The sequence below is a fragment of the Lingula anatina genome, chromosome 6, assembly GCF_051362555.1.
Source record: "Lingula anatina isolate TDL-2025a chromosome 6, LinAna3.0, whole genome shotgun sequence".
NCBI lineage: Eukaryota > Metazoa > Brachiopoda > Lingulata > Lingulida > Lingulidae > Lingula > Lingula anatina.
Window position 1 is genome coordinate 4,217,400 of NC_141772.1, and position 17,388 is coordinate 4,234,787.

General features: G+C 36.4%; 1 protein-coding gene across 3 annotated transcripts; it reads left to right on the top strand.

The window, feature by feature from the left end:
- The first annotated feature begins 622 nt into the window (after positions 1-622).
- LOC106151816 (uncharacterized) lies at positions 623-16,660 on the top strand. Of its 3 annotated transcripts, none has more exons than XM_013525235.2 (6): positions 623-843; positions 9,484-9,559; positions 10,926-11,027; positions 11,948-12,050; positions 12,466-12,669; positions 13,260-16,660. In XM_013525235.2, the coding sequence occupies exons 1-6, from the start codon at positions 776-778 to the stop codon at positions 14,225-14,227; spliced, it is 1,521 nt and encodes a 506-aa protein (XP_013380689.1). In that variant the 5' UTR covers positions 623-775; the 3' UTR covers positions 14,228-16,660. The 3 variants fall into 3 exon arrangements, with proteins under 3 accessions (XP_013380689.1, XP_013380688.1, XP_013380690.1); XM_013525234.3 differs by having other exon boundaries at positions 624-843; positions 9,481-9,559; XM_013525236.2 differs by lacking the exon at positions 623-843 and adding an exon at positions 2,213-2,285 and having other exon boundaries at positions 9,481-9,559.
- Positions 16,661-17,388: the final 728 nt, after the last annotated feature.

The window sequence follows — 17,388 nt, forward strand, 5'->3', positions numbered from 1 at the left end:
CATCCCAATATAGATTTCGATACGTTTTCATAAACTAATACAAGTCTTCATTTACTTTGTTAATTCAAAACACCTGCAGCCATCAAAACGCGTAATTTTCATCCCCCCCCCCCCCCCCCCACTTTTATTTACTTTATTAAGTATTCATAAAGTAAGTATCCATAAAAAGAAAAGAAAGAAAATTCTTTTTAAGAAATTAAAAATATACTTTATAATCGCTTGGTCTATTTTGAACTTGTTTAAAAAAAATAGGGGAAACAAAGCTATGCCTCTTACGTGTAAAGGGAAAAACAATATATTCCAAAATCACAGGGATATCACAAGTTTATGTTTTGTTTAGAGTTTTTTTCTTCTGTTCATAAGCGATTTTATCAAATCTATTTTAAAGATGCTAAAATAAGGATCTGCACAGTCTCTTATGAGCCTAGAAAACAATCTGGGTTCAAATGAAAACAAATTCATAAATGATCTCTGATATCGAACAAATGTAGTTCTTAAAAAACTAAATTCTTTGTGAAGTTAAAGTCAGAACGAGTTCAAAGGCCACGTAGTGTGATTTTTCCTTTCAGGCAGCCAAACAAACACGTGCCGATGAAAATAGGCACGCCACATGACACGTGAAATCGTAGGAGGCCGTGACGTCATAGCTTTCCTCACGTGTACTAGTGCGCTGTTAGCGATGATATAGGAAAGGAACCCGTTCAACTGCTTCAAAACAGAGATACATATTACCGAGAGAGGATAATTCTGAAACAGATATTCTTTACACACAATCATGGAGGACGATTCGTCGCGGGCCTCAACGGGCGACAAGGATAGCGGGCAGTCGTCGGCGTATGACAGGTAAATATGAAGGTTTTTTCCACCGTTGGCTGTTGCCTTGCAGGTCGCAACTATCGAGTGACCTAGATATTCGCTGTCACCTTGATCGGTTAATGAAACCTATAATGGAACATTACTTTAAGCCGCCACTTTAGTCTTACGCAATGCATGGAATCTCGACCAGGGTTGAGTATTTTGATGAATTCGATAAAATAGCCCCCCCCCCCCCACCCGAAGATCATTTGTACAGTACTGGTACGTGCTTCTAAGAGACTACATATTTTGAGCACAGTTTCTAGACGTTGTGGATGTGTTACCCTTACCAGTACTTTGCATACCAATTGAAGGATATAGTTGCATACCAATTGAAGGATATAGGACTTGATAATTTATTGCAGTTAAGTGATTGTGTCTGAAAGGAATGGCTTTGGTGTTAAAGGAGCTGCAGAGTGTACCTATATTTCAGTAACACTAGCAACCATGAAGTGAAAGTTACTAATATATATGTAGATTCAACTGTTTAGTCTGACTTCACAATGTTGCCAGTTTTTTTGTGGTATGAGAAATGCTATGACAATAATCAATATACATGTGTACATTTGTGTATGATACCCCTGACCACAACATACAATCAATATGTTTTTCTCAGTCTTGTAAGAATAGGGTTAAAACCAGGATTATGTCAGTGGTGGAACCAGGGGAGACCACAGAGAGGAATGCCCCCTCCCTCTTTTAGCTTAATTCTAAGTGGCCCCTCACATGGAAAGGAGATGAAACCAAACAATTTGCCAAATCGTTTGACCTACATAGTACATTGTATATTGCCCTAGCTTGTCTGTGTTTTTCTTATTTGCCAGTCAAAGCGAGGCAAAATTTTACATCCTTCTACGTTTCCTCAGTAGGATCATACAATGTATTACATGCAGTGATATAAACACTATGTTGTGCTCAATACATATCATACTGATGTGTGTGTGTGTGTGTGTGTGTGTGTGCATGTGTGTGTGCATGTGTGCATGTGTGTGTGCGTGTGTATATGTGTGTGTATGTTAGTGCACCTACACTTGCAGATCTACGAGAGAATGCATTATGTATGGAATCCATGAAAGAGACTGTTTTATTGTAGGGCATTTGGGGGTAGGAGTGTGGGGGGGGGGGGCGAAGGTGAGGGAATACCGTTAGCTTCTTGTCCGATATGTGCAAGCTATAAATATATATATGTATGCTGTGTGCACCCATGTTTATCAAATTGACCTTGTGGATTTGTGGGATATGTACTTGTGTATTACTTTAGTCACGTATATAGTAAACAACTGAGAATAGACTTCTACTGAGCAGTGCAGTTGTAGAACTGTTACAGGGACAAATGATAGATGAGGTGGAAGGTGTAACATGAATGCTTCACAGATACCAGCAGTATGAATTATAAAAAGTGAATATAGTGGTCGTTTGCATATCAATGGGTATGTATGCTTAACTAAGCCGTAGCCCGGGGGATGGGGGGGGAGTTCGAGCGGGGGGATGAGGGTGGTGAATTAGCTGCCCTTTTTGCTGGAAGAGGTCCACTGTGGATAAAATTTGATAAGGTACATGAAGGTTTCCTGATAAAACGTACACTTTTTCAAAAAAGAAAAAAAAAGACTCCCCCCTCCTCTTTGAAACTTCTAAAGCTGTTAACTGATGCCGTCTGTACAGGGCCCTGTAGGTTGAAAGCATCGTGCATTGCGACTGAGCGCAAGCATCTCAATTCCATAACTCACCCATATTCGCCCCATATGGAATCTTGCGCTTGGTCGCAATGCGTAATGCTTTTGAGTTACGGGGCCCAGGTTCACAGTTCAGTTTGTTGAGGATGACAACTCAATACCCTGGATTGATCCTTGTCAAAACCAGTTAATTTAAACCTTGATACCTTAAATACAGAATAATAAGGTTATAAATGTTTTGTTCATAATGAAATTTACCCCCTCCCCCCCCCCCCCAAAAAAAAATGTTTTTTTAAACAAAAAACAATTAGGCACTAGTTTTATTTATTTTGGTATTGAGGTTAAAGGGTGCATTCCCATAGATTTTAGATCAATCTATCCCCGTGGGGAGTCTCACTTGATTACTATCAGATAATCCGGCTTAAATGTCCGTCCCGCCTACTACAAGCTGTAAGGGGGTAATTAACTTTGGTGCCTGCCCGGCTGACAGCTATGTAGCATGAACCCTCCCAGGGAGTTAGGTCGATCTAGTTGGATCGATCTAATCTCTGGGAATGGGGTCTAAGTGTACGGTAATGACTCAGTCTTTTCAATCAGCAAATATTATCAAACTTTTAGAGGCATAATTTTACAAGCACAAAATTTAAATTTCTGTATGACGTTTGTGGTTCTTTACTGCATAGAATAGAACTGTAGAATAGCCTGCTTTTTACTTTTGTTGCTACCACTCAATAGGAATGTTCTTATGTAAGAAATTATGACTTAAAAAACTTTATCTGTAAACTCCACAATTGTCCCCACTGAAAGGATGGAGTAATTACCATAACATACAGTCGTTGCTGTCTGTAAAACACGACATGGCAAGATCACATGGCTGACACATGGCTACAGGCCACTACATAGTTACCATTTGGTCTGTATATGGTGTCTGAACTGCGATGTTGACACAGATATGAGGGTGAGGCATGTTTGCAGGCGCTTCAGATAGAGGAATAAACAAAATGTTAGATAGGGCAAAAAAAGGCTTCTTCAGTGCAGATGTCCTAACATTGAATGCAAAGGCTTTAAGTAGGGTTCGGATTGCACTGGTAGGTTTTCATTGATCCCTCTTGAAAATTAATACCTTTTTTTAACACAGTGACTTGCATGACTGAGAAAACATTTTTTTTTTCAAAGTACAATTACAGCAGTGTCTGTACATGAAAAATGATAAGTGGAGAAAGGCTGAAATATCTTTATTGCCTTCAGCTGAGCCCAGCTGTCTGTGACTGGAATTTAGATGAAATCTCTACTATAAACTGTGTACTGCAGCAATAAGTTCTGCTAAGTTTAGCTCTGCTAAAAACAATTTTAGTGTTATTTGCAGTTCTGTGTGAATGGATGTCTCAAGTAAGGTGTTACATGCAGGTTTCCATTAATGTTGCCATAGATGATAGGCTTTAATTTAACAAAAAATAATAAAATAAAATAAAAAGCATGGCATTTTCAACATTTTTCTCTTTAACACCAAGATGTAACCTATATCAAAAAACCTCTAAAAATTATAATCAGTAAATTCATTTATGGAGTGTAAGTTTTATTTATTTATTTATTTATTTATTTATTTATTTATTTATTTATTTTTATTTTAACCATCAGGAGTGAAATTCACCTGTTTTCACTTCATTACAAGCAAGTGACTTAAAAATGAGAAACCAAAGATTCAAAAACTAGTTAAATTAGAACCAGTTCTGTGGACATGATACGATTCACACTGATGATGAAAGTGGGCGTTTCCTGCAAGAAAAAAAAATAATGATAAGAGCAATTTTCTAAAATTCTCCTATTATCAGAACTTTATTTGACCCGTCTCTGCACTTGGTTGTGACATTCCATGCCATTTCTGATTTTGAAATAATTAAGTTCTTATTGACCAGTCGGCTCTACATGTTTTCATTTATTAGCCAGGTTTTATTGTTTCTAAATTGGGTTTAAAATAAGTAGCTTTACAGGATGTGTATCCTGTGTTCACATGGAAAATAGGCTTTGGGGGATATTTCCAAATGAGGTAAGTTTGCCTTAAAGATGCATACAAAGTCAATTTTTTGTCACAAAAACCAACCAAATGCCAGCATATAGTTTCAAGTAGTATAACTAAGAGAATTACCAAAAGGCATTGTTTAATTTTACCCGAAAAAGGTGTTTGAACGGATTTTTCTGCTGGCATTCTAAGCTGTATGTCAATGGGGCAGGAAAGTAGGTCACGAAAGTAGGTTAAATTTACAACCAAAAATTTAAAGAAAGGAGCAGTCTAAAGGTATTTTATGGCTGATCGAGTGATCTATTCAGTTTATCCCTTGACATGTTGAATTTATTTGAGTCATATAAGAATCTAGTAGAAGTGGTTTACATGTGTTACTGGGAATCCACGCTCCACCAATGCTCGGTTCGTATGTACCTTTAAAGGAAAAAGTGTGGACATTACCAGGAAAATGTAATTTAGAAGTCTTGAGGAAACGGCTCAAACGTGCAGTTTAAAAAAAAAAATTTCCAGATTACCCAGTGCTGTGTGCATTAACTCAAAGCTTTGAACAGGCCAATTGACACCTGACTGATAAGGTATCTGCAGGTAGGAAGTTCCCAAGGAAAGCCATAGAATAATGCAAGGGTTTGTGTGTGAATTTACTCATAACATTTATAGGATGTCCTGTTTACAGGAATAGATTCCTCTAAGGAAACAGATATTGAGACTTCATTGTGGGCATATTGGAATATAACTTGAGACTCAGATCTAGATAGATATCTCTGTAATATGCAGTGACTCAAGAGAAAAGAGGAATTACACAGAAAACTTTGGACTCCTGCCATTGTATTCTCTCTGCCGTGCCTCATGAACAAGGTGACAAATTTTACCAAGGCACAGTAGAGTGTAGTATGATCTCTGCAAGAGACTGTAGGGCCTGTCTGAAGACAGTCACCAGGGGTAGGGAAACTGCCCTGTTGACTTAAAATATTCCATTCTGTATAAGAATTTGATCTAGGTCCTATGCCATTTCTTAAGTTGGGTCAATTAAAAGCAAAGGTGAAGATGGTTCATATTTTCAGGAAAAGATGCCCCCCCCTCCCTAAATTGATGACTACAGACCTAATTGTCCTGTTGTGACATGATTTTTTTTTGAAGAATAAAACACAATTTTTGCCATTTCCCAGAAAATTTTGAAGAATATGTGGGAGTTTTCAGTTTCTTTAGTTAGAGAGTAGATAAATTAGGTGTGGAAATATTTCCTTGTCAAGACAAAAAAAAAAAAAAAAAAAGTTGCTAGGATACTGTGTTTTAAATGGATGGGGATGTTTTAAATTTAAGTTAGATATCAGTGGACAAGGTATTGAATGTGCAACAAATACCATTTAGTAAAGTGTTTCATATGACAGTAATTTTCCCACCTTTGTGACTAACTGAAAGGGCATTGTTATGCGGATCACATAGGAAACTATTATTTTATAAATCTTAATAATATTATTCTATTTTGGCAAAACATAATAAGTTGTTACTGACCCAACTTTTGGGAAATAACTTCTTATCATTTCTTTTGGATTTTTCACTTAGAAGTATTTTTCACTTAGAAGTATTTGTAGGACATTCCTTTGGTAAGTGGGGGTATTAACAATTGGCTAACAACAAACAAAAAATAAAATGCTAGTAAAGAACAAACCAAAAACATTTACCATTCCTATTCACAAATAATCTTAACTCACAAACTTGTATCTCAGACCGCATTCAAATTGAGCCAGGCTTTACAAATCCTGAGAACTAAAAATGGCGGACGTACATGAAAGAAAAACCGTCTCAGTTTAGTTTGGTCTTATCATTAAATGGATGTTTTCCTGCACTTTCAGTGACATTTACTGGAAACTGGGTTCATTTACCTAGATGTATTTCATGTTTGGTATAAGTAACAGGCCAATTTTAATTAAATGCTGAATTTAATGAGGTCATTGCCACATGGGGAGGCGTGAAAGAAGTGGAGAGACCATTACAAGATTAAGCAGTTTTGTCTTCATGTAGGTCTGCCATATTGAGGCCATGTACCAGCTAGCACTGGGCTCTTCTCATTCTGAATAACCCCTTGTGTGTTACATGTGTGCATTTACACATTATTACTCGTGATTAGAAGACGGCAGCATGGCTCGAAGCTAACATGTATTTTTTACATGTCTGGTCGGGCTTGCTGATGGCATGTTTCACCCGTAACCAGCTAATTCACATTTACCCCCCCCCCCCCCCCCAATATAATTAGGAACAGTGTTGCAACTTGACTTTCGCTTTGCGCCATTCATGCATTGAAAACGACGTTGTCCCTCATTTTGAGGCGTGCTGCGCCGCCACGAATGTTCCTCAAAATTTCGTTGCGAGCACCTAAATAATGAAACTGAATGTTACTCTGTTTTACTTATCAATTACTCAACTTCAGCATGAACGAAGCCATATTTGTTTACTCAGCACGTGTAGTGAGGTGTTCTGAGACGTCCGTGCTTGTACAGGCGGCCGGTCACGACCAGTTTGAGCTGCCTGTTTTCGGTGTTTTGCGCAGTACATAATTTCAACGCCCTCTACTAGTGTTTTTCATTAACACTGATATCTTTTTTTTTACATAAAGTCCTGGCAATGAGTTCTTTGCAGTGTAGCCTAGTTTACAGTAAACTGTAGATCAGCACAGGACTTAAACTACTGCGCATGTGCGAAAAGTACTCTGTTTGAAATAAACAAATGGTGAAATTGACAAAGCCTGCCAGTGATTACCGTCTGGTTGATTTGATTTAATTTGCTTTCTGGTGTTGTTTTGAGAGGTTATATTAGAAATATTCTGTTGATTGTATGTCTTAAAAAGCAAATCCATTGGACTTTCTTTAGATTAACATTTATTTTGTCTTCATTGTAAGGGGAATTCCCTTCGCATTTATAGTGTTACTTGTGGCCCCAAGGGAATTTTCCATCCCTCCTTCACTGTTGACAAATAAAATGCTTCATTTGGCAGATTTAAAATGATTATGCAAAATGCATTTGCAGGGAGGTTAGTTTCAGGTAATGCTGTTAGCATATTCTAATGGGTGGGTTAAATGTTTAACTTCTACTTCTGCGTGTTGATCATAAGGTCTTATTTTTTGAAAGGCAGTGGCAGTGGTACCAAACAATTACAATGCAGTTTGTAATCTCGTAAAAATTGGGTTTTTAAAATGAAGGTCACAGCTTGGCATACATCAAAAGAGTTCTCAGTTATTACTGGAATCTTCAATAATAATTAATATGAAACATACAATATAATAAGTTCTTATGTGTGGCCTATTTCTTAGCCAAATTGATATTTCGTTGAATTAAGAGGTTACAAAACACCAGAGATCGTATCGTTGACCTATTTCACGGATCGAGGCACCATATTTTTTTCCTGTACTCTCAAGAGCCATTATTTACTTCAAAGAAGGTCATGGCTTACTCTCAAAGCAAGCTCCCTGGAGCCAACTTGCATACAACATAACTCTGCTTTATCATTTTTTTTTTTTTTTTTTTTGCTTCCCAAGCAGTAATTGTTGTGTGTTAATTATGTGAGATGGGATTTTAGACTAGGTAATGGAATTTTGTTGACAAACTTATTGAAAAAAACTGTCATCAATATCACAATGCCTGGATGCCCTTTCTTCTGTATTAGCTTTGGGTAGGTCAGATAGCTTAGGGCCTATTGTGTAACATCCATGCTACACGTATACATATGTCATGCCATCATAAGTATGTCTGCCAAAATGGGCATGTTTAAGGATTTACAGGAATGAAAAGCAGCAACTTTAGAGTTTGCTCGGCAAAGTTTTATTTAATATATTAATCAGTTTAAGTGAAATAACGATTAACCTATCAAGAAATAATTGTAATGGGGTTGTATTTTAAAAAAAAGGAAAAAAAAAAACAAGGTGGAAAAGTAGTTTTTATGTGCAAGCTCCAAATATAATTGAGGTTATACAAATAGCTGGTCCCACACCAGATTATACTTTCTTCATCATATATCACAAATTTGCATTTTGAACCCCTTTTGAAAGTGAATTTGAACAAAGTTTCACTTAATTTGACCATAATTAATTGGTAGAATACACATCTGAGATGTGCCTATATTGGCAATGTTCCTATTTCGGCAGGACAGTTTTAGGAACAAAGCAATGTTTAATATGTTCTGGGGTCTGACTTTTGTATTGCTATTTATAATACTACGGGAATTAAAAAACTTTTTTTTGCTCTATTTAATAATTACATGAAAACTTTATGGCGAAGGAAGTCACTGGGCTACTTGACTTACTTGGAAGATAATAATAATTATGCAATAAGGTTTCAGAAATTAAAATAACATAATGAAAATTAACTGAAAAAAGATGTATATATATGGCAAATAATTTTAATTATATCTTGCTTTTATTGCTTTTATAATGAGAAATTAAAGTTGCAACTGAAAACAGTTGTGTGATTATTGACTTAAAAGGGTGCAACTTATATATATATATATATATATATATATATATATATATATATATATATATATATATATATATATATATATATATTTTTTTTTTTTCCCATAAATAAGTTCCAGGCCTGTAGCTAGGGCCAGGGTTCTGGGGGTGCGAAAGAACCCCCTTTTTACATTTTACAACTTTGCTGTCTTATTTCATGTATGGTATCTGTATATTGGTCAGTTTTGCTGTCTAGTTTATCTATTGAAATTGAATTGACTTCAAAAAGAAATAAGAGTCATTATGTTAAGGTATGTTTGAAGTGTTCAGAAATCATAAAATGACATTTTGGTTTGAAAATATTTTTACATGGGTTATTTATTATTTTCCTCCAATACTGTAACCTATCCCTTCTTTTTCTGCATATAAAAGACAAAATGCTGTTTTGAATATGAACTTTTTGTTTGTTTCTTCTTTTTAGCAGAATGTTCAAGTTCTCAGCTGGTACAAATCTACCATATGACGAGTTCTCACGACATAGAAAGATACGACAACCTAGGGTAAGAGTATTGCTTACCAAAATGTAATTATTTAGTACATCCATATAAAATTACTGAAAATCCATTGTTGCTTGTTAGTAGGCATAGCTGTATGTGTTAGGTTAAAATTTAGATTGTTTTAAAAATTATTAAAAATTATTACTTTATTTTTGTCAATGTTTGGAAGTTTGACCAGACAGTGGCCGCATTCAGAACATTCAGAACTGCGGGTCAAATATGGTGACTTTTTTTAAAAAGCTCGCCATCTAATCCGCTAATAGCCACTAAGTAGAATCCCCTTGGGAAAGTATTCAAGTGGGTCGGCCATATTTGACCCTCAGACAAGTTAGTCCACTCTCCTGAATGCAGCCTATCATTTAGTCAAATTGACTTAGTGATAGAAATATTGTTGCCTGTTTAAGTTGGTATCTACCAGTATGTCAAATTTAATTTAAACACTCTGTGTCTTAGGGTGCTTTCTCAGTGAAACTATCATACTACTAGTAGGAAGTTCGAAGAACTAATTTAGCTCGTTCAAATTAACTCTGTTAGGACTCTTGTTGAACACAAATAGATTAACAGATTAACGTGCCTCCTCCTGGTGTTCAGTAGAATACAGAAAAGCTGGTGATTCTACGAGTACGTCGGAAACAAGAGGAGGTGTGTTAATCAGTTAATCTGATTGCTTTAAGTGAGAGACCCTGTGGGTTCATTTTGAACTGCCTGGTATGATTGCTTCACTGTGAACGTAATCCCTCAGTCGAGAAACGAGGGGGTTGAAAGTCCAAGCAAAAAGAACATTGGGTGAATTGGTAATTCTGATATTTTGTCTTTTTTTTTTACACAAGGAGCACTGAGGATAATATGTACATAGAGTAACTTCATGCTTTGTTTTTTTTTATTGCAAATGTTTCTATAAAATATACCACAGAAGCTGAGCTTACTTCCTGTATGCCTTGATTTTAGAGTGAATACTAAATGTCATTTCAATCAGTGCGTGAGTAATCTCAACACCTTTGTTATACTTAATGACTACCCTCTACCAGGGCGACTGATAGATTTTTATGGATATTCACAGATATGTCTCTAGCTAGATAGATTGTCATTTTAACTCTGACTTAGAGTACTTAATGACCACATTTGCCAGGAAGGAAGCCAAGATATAGTAGTACATATATTATAAGTGTGCTGTGCTAAAAAAATACAAAATGCAAGAGTTACTTCTCTGCCCAATGTAATTTTGGCTGGAGAGTTCAACCACCTTGAGAAAACAAGACCAAAGTTGCTGTTGTTTCACTTTTGAAACTGATGAAAAGAGAGAAAAGAAAGAAAAGCATCTTGTTAACTTCTCAGGATGAAAAAAAGTGCTTTTGCTCTGAATTTTCAGGATCCCATGTCTCACCGTTTGATTGAGAAGAGGCGAAGAGATCGCATGAACAACTGTCTGGCTGATCTTAGCAGGCTCATTCCACCTACCTACCTAAAACAAGTAAGTTTAGATCTAACATTCTCCTATCTCTAGACCACCTTGAAGCAATGATCAATCTTTATCTTGTAAAGCAATGTTGTCTGTCATGGTGAAACATATTTTCTTACTGTATCAGTTTGTCAAAAAAAAAAAAAAAGCCAGGGAAATTTTAAAGAAAAAGAGAAGGGGCAATGAGAGTGGATGACAGCATATAATGGAAATCAAACAAGATAACCCAAATTCTTGCAACTTGGCAAGGGGTCAGCTTATATTTTATGGCCCATTACTGATATCCAGGCTCTAAGCTATCTCAAGTGATCACAATTAAAAAACATTCTATATTTATTGCTTTTTTTTTTCAAAGGTGCCATACTTACTAATTGTATGTTTGCCTTAGAGCCTATTCAGAACAGACAATCCAAGGATCTTCTGATCCACAGGTCAAATATGGTGGACCCTATATTAAAGGAGAGCCGACTAATCCCCTGATGGTCTCCCCGCCTCCACACGCCATTAAGTGGATTAAATCATGGGTTTAATTGTTAGACCTCTGCAAGGATGGTGCGTGTGGAAGGGGGGAGATGCTCACCAGTCTTTCATGTAGGGTCCGCCATATTTGATCTATGGATCAGTAGATCCTCGGATCTTCTTTTCTGAATGGGCTCTTACATGCATAAAACACAAGTTATGTTTTTGTATTATTTGCAAGACAGGACAAGTAACCTTTTGATTGTTTAATTTTGATCTAATGGAATTAATCGAACTGTACTGTCAACACATTAATTTTGGTTTAAAATATCAGTTTGATTCACCAGAAAGCTGGGTGCAGAATTTTTGTACCTATTTTGAATGCAAATTTCTCCACTGAAACAGACAAACAATAGAATAAGACCAGAAATTAAATCAGTTACTGAGACACTTTTATTTTATATCATCTCTAGCAAGGTCAGGGGAGGATCGAGAAAACTGAAATAATTGAGATGGCGATTAAATATATTCACAATCTACGAGAGAGAGCACAGCATGGCCCACAGGGCAGACCAGGTATGTGTCAGCATATAAAGTGAAGTTTGATGTCTATGGCCCCATTCAGAATAAGGGACTAGCTAGTCTGCAGGTCAAATGTGGCTGACCCACTTGGAAACTTCCCCATGGGATATCTATTAGCAGATTAGACGACAAGCTTTGTAGTGGGTCGCCATATTTGACCCTCGGACTAGCTAGCCCCCTAATCTGAATGGGGCCTATTCCAAGGGTGGGTATAATGAACTTGAATTCAGGCCTTGTTTTAAATTAAATATACTATACTTGTTTTAAATTAAATTTACTCAGCTTTTTGCTCTTAGTTTTCCTTGTTTTTTATGTGATAATTTGTGACAATTTGCAAATTGCTTTTGGTATATCATTTTATACTGCAGTAAGTGATACTGACATTTATGTTGATGTTATGATGTTTTAGAAGTGCAACTCAACACAGCGGATCTCTCCGAAGACAAATACCCAACAAAAAAATGTTGCCAACGTCATTTTTATTATGGGTTCAAGGAGAGTATGGATGAAGTGGCAACGTTTTTGGTGGAGTGTCAGGGTTCCAGCCCAGAAGATATGCTCTACCAAGGCATTATAAAACATATGGAAAGGGCAAGCCAGAAATATTACCCAGGTAAAAGAAAAAAAAATGCACTGATACCCTGAACCCACTGTTTCTCAATGATTATGCAGAATTCTTTACACCCTCCTTACCTTATTATATTATGGTTATTTTCTTCAATGAAATAATTCATCCTTATGGGCATTATTTTCAGTGTCTGAGTCATAGTTTATATAAGCCATGGCTCTGTTGACTACTAGTCATGATTTCTGACATTTGCTGAGGAAATGGTGATCCATGTTGACAAGTTTCACAAAGTTCTCTTTAAATTTCTTATATTTGTACAAGGACTGGATAAAGATGTTCCTATTTTTCTCACAGAAGTTAGTCAGAGTTTTTAAAAACCAGTAAAAAATGACTGGAGTCCTTATTTTACTGTGGAGGTTATGCGGCATGGCTTTAATACTGTCAATATGGAAGGCTGCATGAGTGTTAAAAACTTTTTGTGGAAAAAGATATTATTCAGCTTTTAAACTATGATCTGATTTTTAGATTTAAATTGAGCATTGCTTGAAACTCGTGCTTTATGCTAGCTATGGTGAACATTTTCCATAATTTCAAGGGACAGATGCACTTATACCAATTAATTCCAATTCTTTTAGGCAACTACAGCAGCATCCCACAAGAGCCACCAGCAATGTGGAAACCACAAGATTCCATGGAAAGCAGAAATGAAGACGAGATGCAGATGTCCTCGTCGGGCATTGGAATGACAGATCACAGTAGCACACAAGAAAACTCCCCCACAGAAGTCTCGGATTTGAGAAGCAGCAGTGGCGCTGAGATCAAAGATGATGGTTTGAAAAGCCTCCTATCGAATTTGCCAAACAGTGAGGAAAAAAATACAGAATCTACGACTACTGTTACTGAAATGAAGAATGATGACATTTGTGCTGGGATGGATGAGTCTGTGGAAGGAGAGTACCTTGAAAATGGGGAAATGCCGTCCCCTATCGAGGAACCTACCGACCAGCAGTGCAGTTTGGACAGCAATGGCGACAAGGTGTACAAATTCAAAAATATCATAAAACTGAGATTCACAGAGGACATGAAAAGTGGGCATCGCTACAGTAAAACTGGCACTTCGAGTTCGTCCAACAGCTCCAAGGAGGAGAACGACAGCGAGATGTTTCAGCTGATGGGGAACCAGTTAAACTCCTATTGTGGAAGCTCGTCCTCCACAAACTATCCAAACTCTAGAGACAGCTCCACCAATGGGTACAGCTCCAATGGGAATGGGTACAGCTCTCAAGGAAGTAGTGGCAGCGTGGGGCCCTCCCCGCACAAACAGCACTCCCACAGCCACAACAGTCACGTGTCGAAAAAACAAGCCAATAAAGACTATATGGAGAGAGATATGAACGTCCCAGGTTTTGCCATGCACCCCTCAGCTACCCATTACATCCCAATTATGGTCCATTTGTCCTATTTGTCCCCCTTTTTGCAGCATTCTGAAGTGGAAAGCGTGCATCAGATTTTTCACCCAATCAGCATTCCTGTCAGGCTTGGAGGGCCTGTCATACCCCCACCTCTTGTTTCGCTGGAGGGCAAACGAGCCAGTCATAATTGATAATGACGTGATGGTGTAGATGCCCTTTTGAAAGCTGTCTTGAATAACTGCCTTTCTGTTCATTTTTAACTATGTTCCCAATGGCATGATAAGTTTCTCACTGTAATGAATTATTTATTGCTGATTTTTTTTATCCATTTATCAGTTTTCCTGTTGAAACCTAAATACAACTGATAATTTATGCTGATACAGGATAAGCTGAAAATTGGGAATAATTTCTCTCAAACAATCTGTATGTAGACTTCACTGATTCTGAGAGAGGCTGTATGTGCTGGGGCCACCTATGTTGGAAGTTCTAGTTATAAAATGTTGGGTGAAGGCTTAAAGGAAGTGGAGAAGGGGGGGGGGGGAGGAAGAAAGTGGTGGTGACCACAATAAATTTGCCAGTGTTTGTAGCATTGTAGTTTGTAGGATAGCAATCAGACCAAACAGATCTTTGGATCTTCAATCAAGCCCCCAAAGTATAAATATAGTAACAATGTTAACTCCTGGATGCCATAAGTCATAAAAAACTTTAGACTCATTGTCAAAATTCATAACAAGACCAGCTGTGAAATATATTTTGATTGCTGAATATGTTTAACTGTGATGTTAAGTAATGTGCGTCTGAACTAGTTTCACTGGCGAACATGATTTCATTGTCTTGTAAGTAGTGGTGGTATTAAAAAGCAAATCATTTTGTCTCTTTAGAAACAGTTAACATTTTAAGTATAGTTTTACATTGTCATTGCAAAGCAATGGTTAACCAATATAAGGTAAGGTAACATTTGTCGTTGAAATTTATTATTATTGTTATTAGTATAAAAATTATTATTTTTGTTATTATTATTATAATTATTTTTATTGGTGGTCTCATCAGAGAAATTTATGGAAATCAGCATTTTTATTTCTGAATATGAAAAAGACTTCTTTACCAACTTCATTCAATTTATATATATATGTCAACAAAATATAAAGATTGCTTTGTTTTTTTTTTCACATTTTTCAAGAGGATAATGTATTGCATGTAACAGGCACTAAAAAGAAGTGCCCTATGTAGTTCAGTAAAAAATCTTTTTCGTGAAGCACTCTGTAAAGTAAAACCATGCATTCCTGCTTTATTGTGAATCTTCTGAAAAAAGTATTTTGTGTATGGTGCTATTATTAGCTATTTATTATTATCTATTTATTGGTTTGAGGAATTTTTCTATAAGGCTATGACATGTATGATAAAGAGCCAGGTTAACTGTTAAGTTAGTATGTTGACCTGCAGATCAGGGTTCCGTAACTCGAAAGCATCGCAAATTGCGACCGAGTGAAAGCATCTCGATTCCATACCTTGGGATTTACTAGCCCTATATTGGCCCTAACAGCCTCAAAATGAAAGGTGATTCTCAATTCGAGATGCTTTTGAGTTACAGAGCCCAGGTAAGCATTTGCAACATTACTAGTCCATATGTTCTGGCCAGAAAATGTTTAGAAATGAGCATGTCATTCCATTTTTGCGAGTGTAAAATATCGGGACTTTTATAAAACCCTAATGTCCCAAAGTAATTACTTTTGGGCCCATGAACTTCATATTCTTTACCACTATACCATGATTTGAACATTTAGACTGGAACTTTTTTCTATCGGTGTGGTGAGTTGGCCAGTCAGTAGGAGCAGTCAAATTGACTGGCCAACTCACTTGTGAACTTGACTGTTACTGTTTATAAGCAATGAAAAAGAAAGCTACAAGAATGCTAGTGAGTACGGTATTGCTCAGTATGTTCTAAATTCTAAAAGGTAAAGATCATATTAGCCATAATACCTTCTAAAGATGCCTTCCTATTAGTTCAAATGGTGTACATTGTTCAAGGACAATGAGTTATGCTTTTTACTGATGACTTGCCAGAAATTGGCACATCAGTATGTATTATTTTAGACTTTTTAAACAAGATTTATAAACATGAATTACACTCCTAATTACGGAAACGATACGTTTGAAACAATATCGAAGGACACCTTATAGACAATGCTGGTTGTTTCAGTCAGAGATGTAAAAACTACCTAAGGCTTGTAAAATTTATCGGTATAGGTCCTCTATGTTTTTTGTTAATAAGGTTTCATCGTTTGCTGTAATACTTCTTGTACAATTTTGCCAGCCTGTATAATCATTGAAATTCTCTTTGGCTTTATTTAGTTTTCCTATGTTATTGTCTGTAATTGCTCATAGAATAGTTGAGTTTTCTATAATTATATTTAAGGGAGGCCTGGTGCCTTCTAAATTTTTTTGTCCCAGTTCTGTATTTATGAGATTCAAAATATTTTGCACATTAAAATTTATTATTATAATTTATCATTATTGTGTAGCATTTTTGGGATTCCCAAGAATGGTTGAAGGCCACTTGTTACACCCCTTGTTATCAGGATGATATTTGTAAGTTGTTGTAAATAACAAATATTTAGAAAATATTTTGTTGTTATTTCTGTGCTCTCTTTTGGACATACTGGAAACTTGAAAAATTAATTAAATAACAATAATAAGTTGGATCTGACAAGAAGTCATGTCAGTTAGTTATTTAAATTCAGGTTAAAAAAAAAAAAAGTGCCTAGCTGTCTCTGCATCTAACTCATGTTACACTTACTGGAAAATAATGAAAACTTTCATGCCTTCATACACCAGTGATGTGATTGTGCAATTTCAATTCAATTTGGTCTGTTTAAAAAAGTCCCTTAATATAAAGACGCACTGATGATTTTTTTTATATTTCACGTAATATTCTTGGATTTCCTGTTAAACCCCTTGTTACAGGAATGAAATTTGCTAACCATTGGCAAATTTGCGACTTTTGGGAGCCAAGAGTGTCATAGAATGTCACAGGTGGCCACCTGCTCCCCAGGCCATTTTTTTTTTTTTTTTACTTTTTCAATGAATGGCAGTCTCGTCTCCGTTGTTATCATGATGATATTTACACATTGTTTTAAAGAACAGATAGTGAAAAAAATTTTTTGTTTTTTGTTTTTGCTGCGCTTTCTTTGGATATCCTGGAAACTTAAGAAATCTATTTAGGTGATGTGTTAACACTCCTTGCACAAATGGAGGATTGATTTTTTTATGGCATCTTAAGTCGGCACAAGGCTGCAAACATGGTTCTGGGATACTCACGGTTTCAATGGGGAAGATTATTATAACCTAAGAT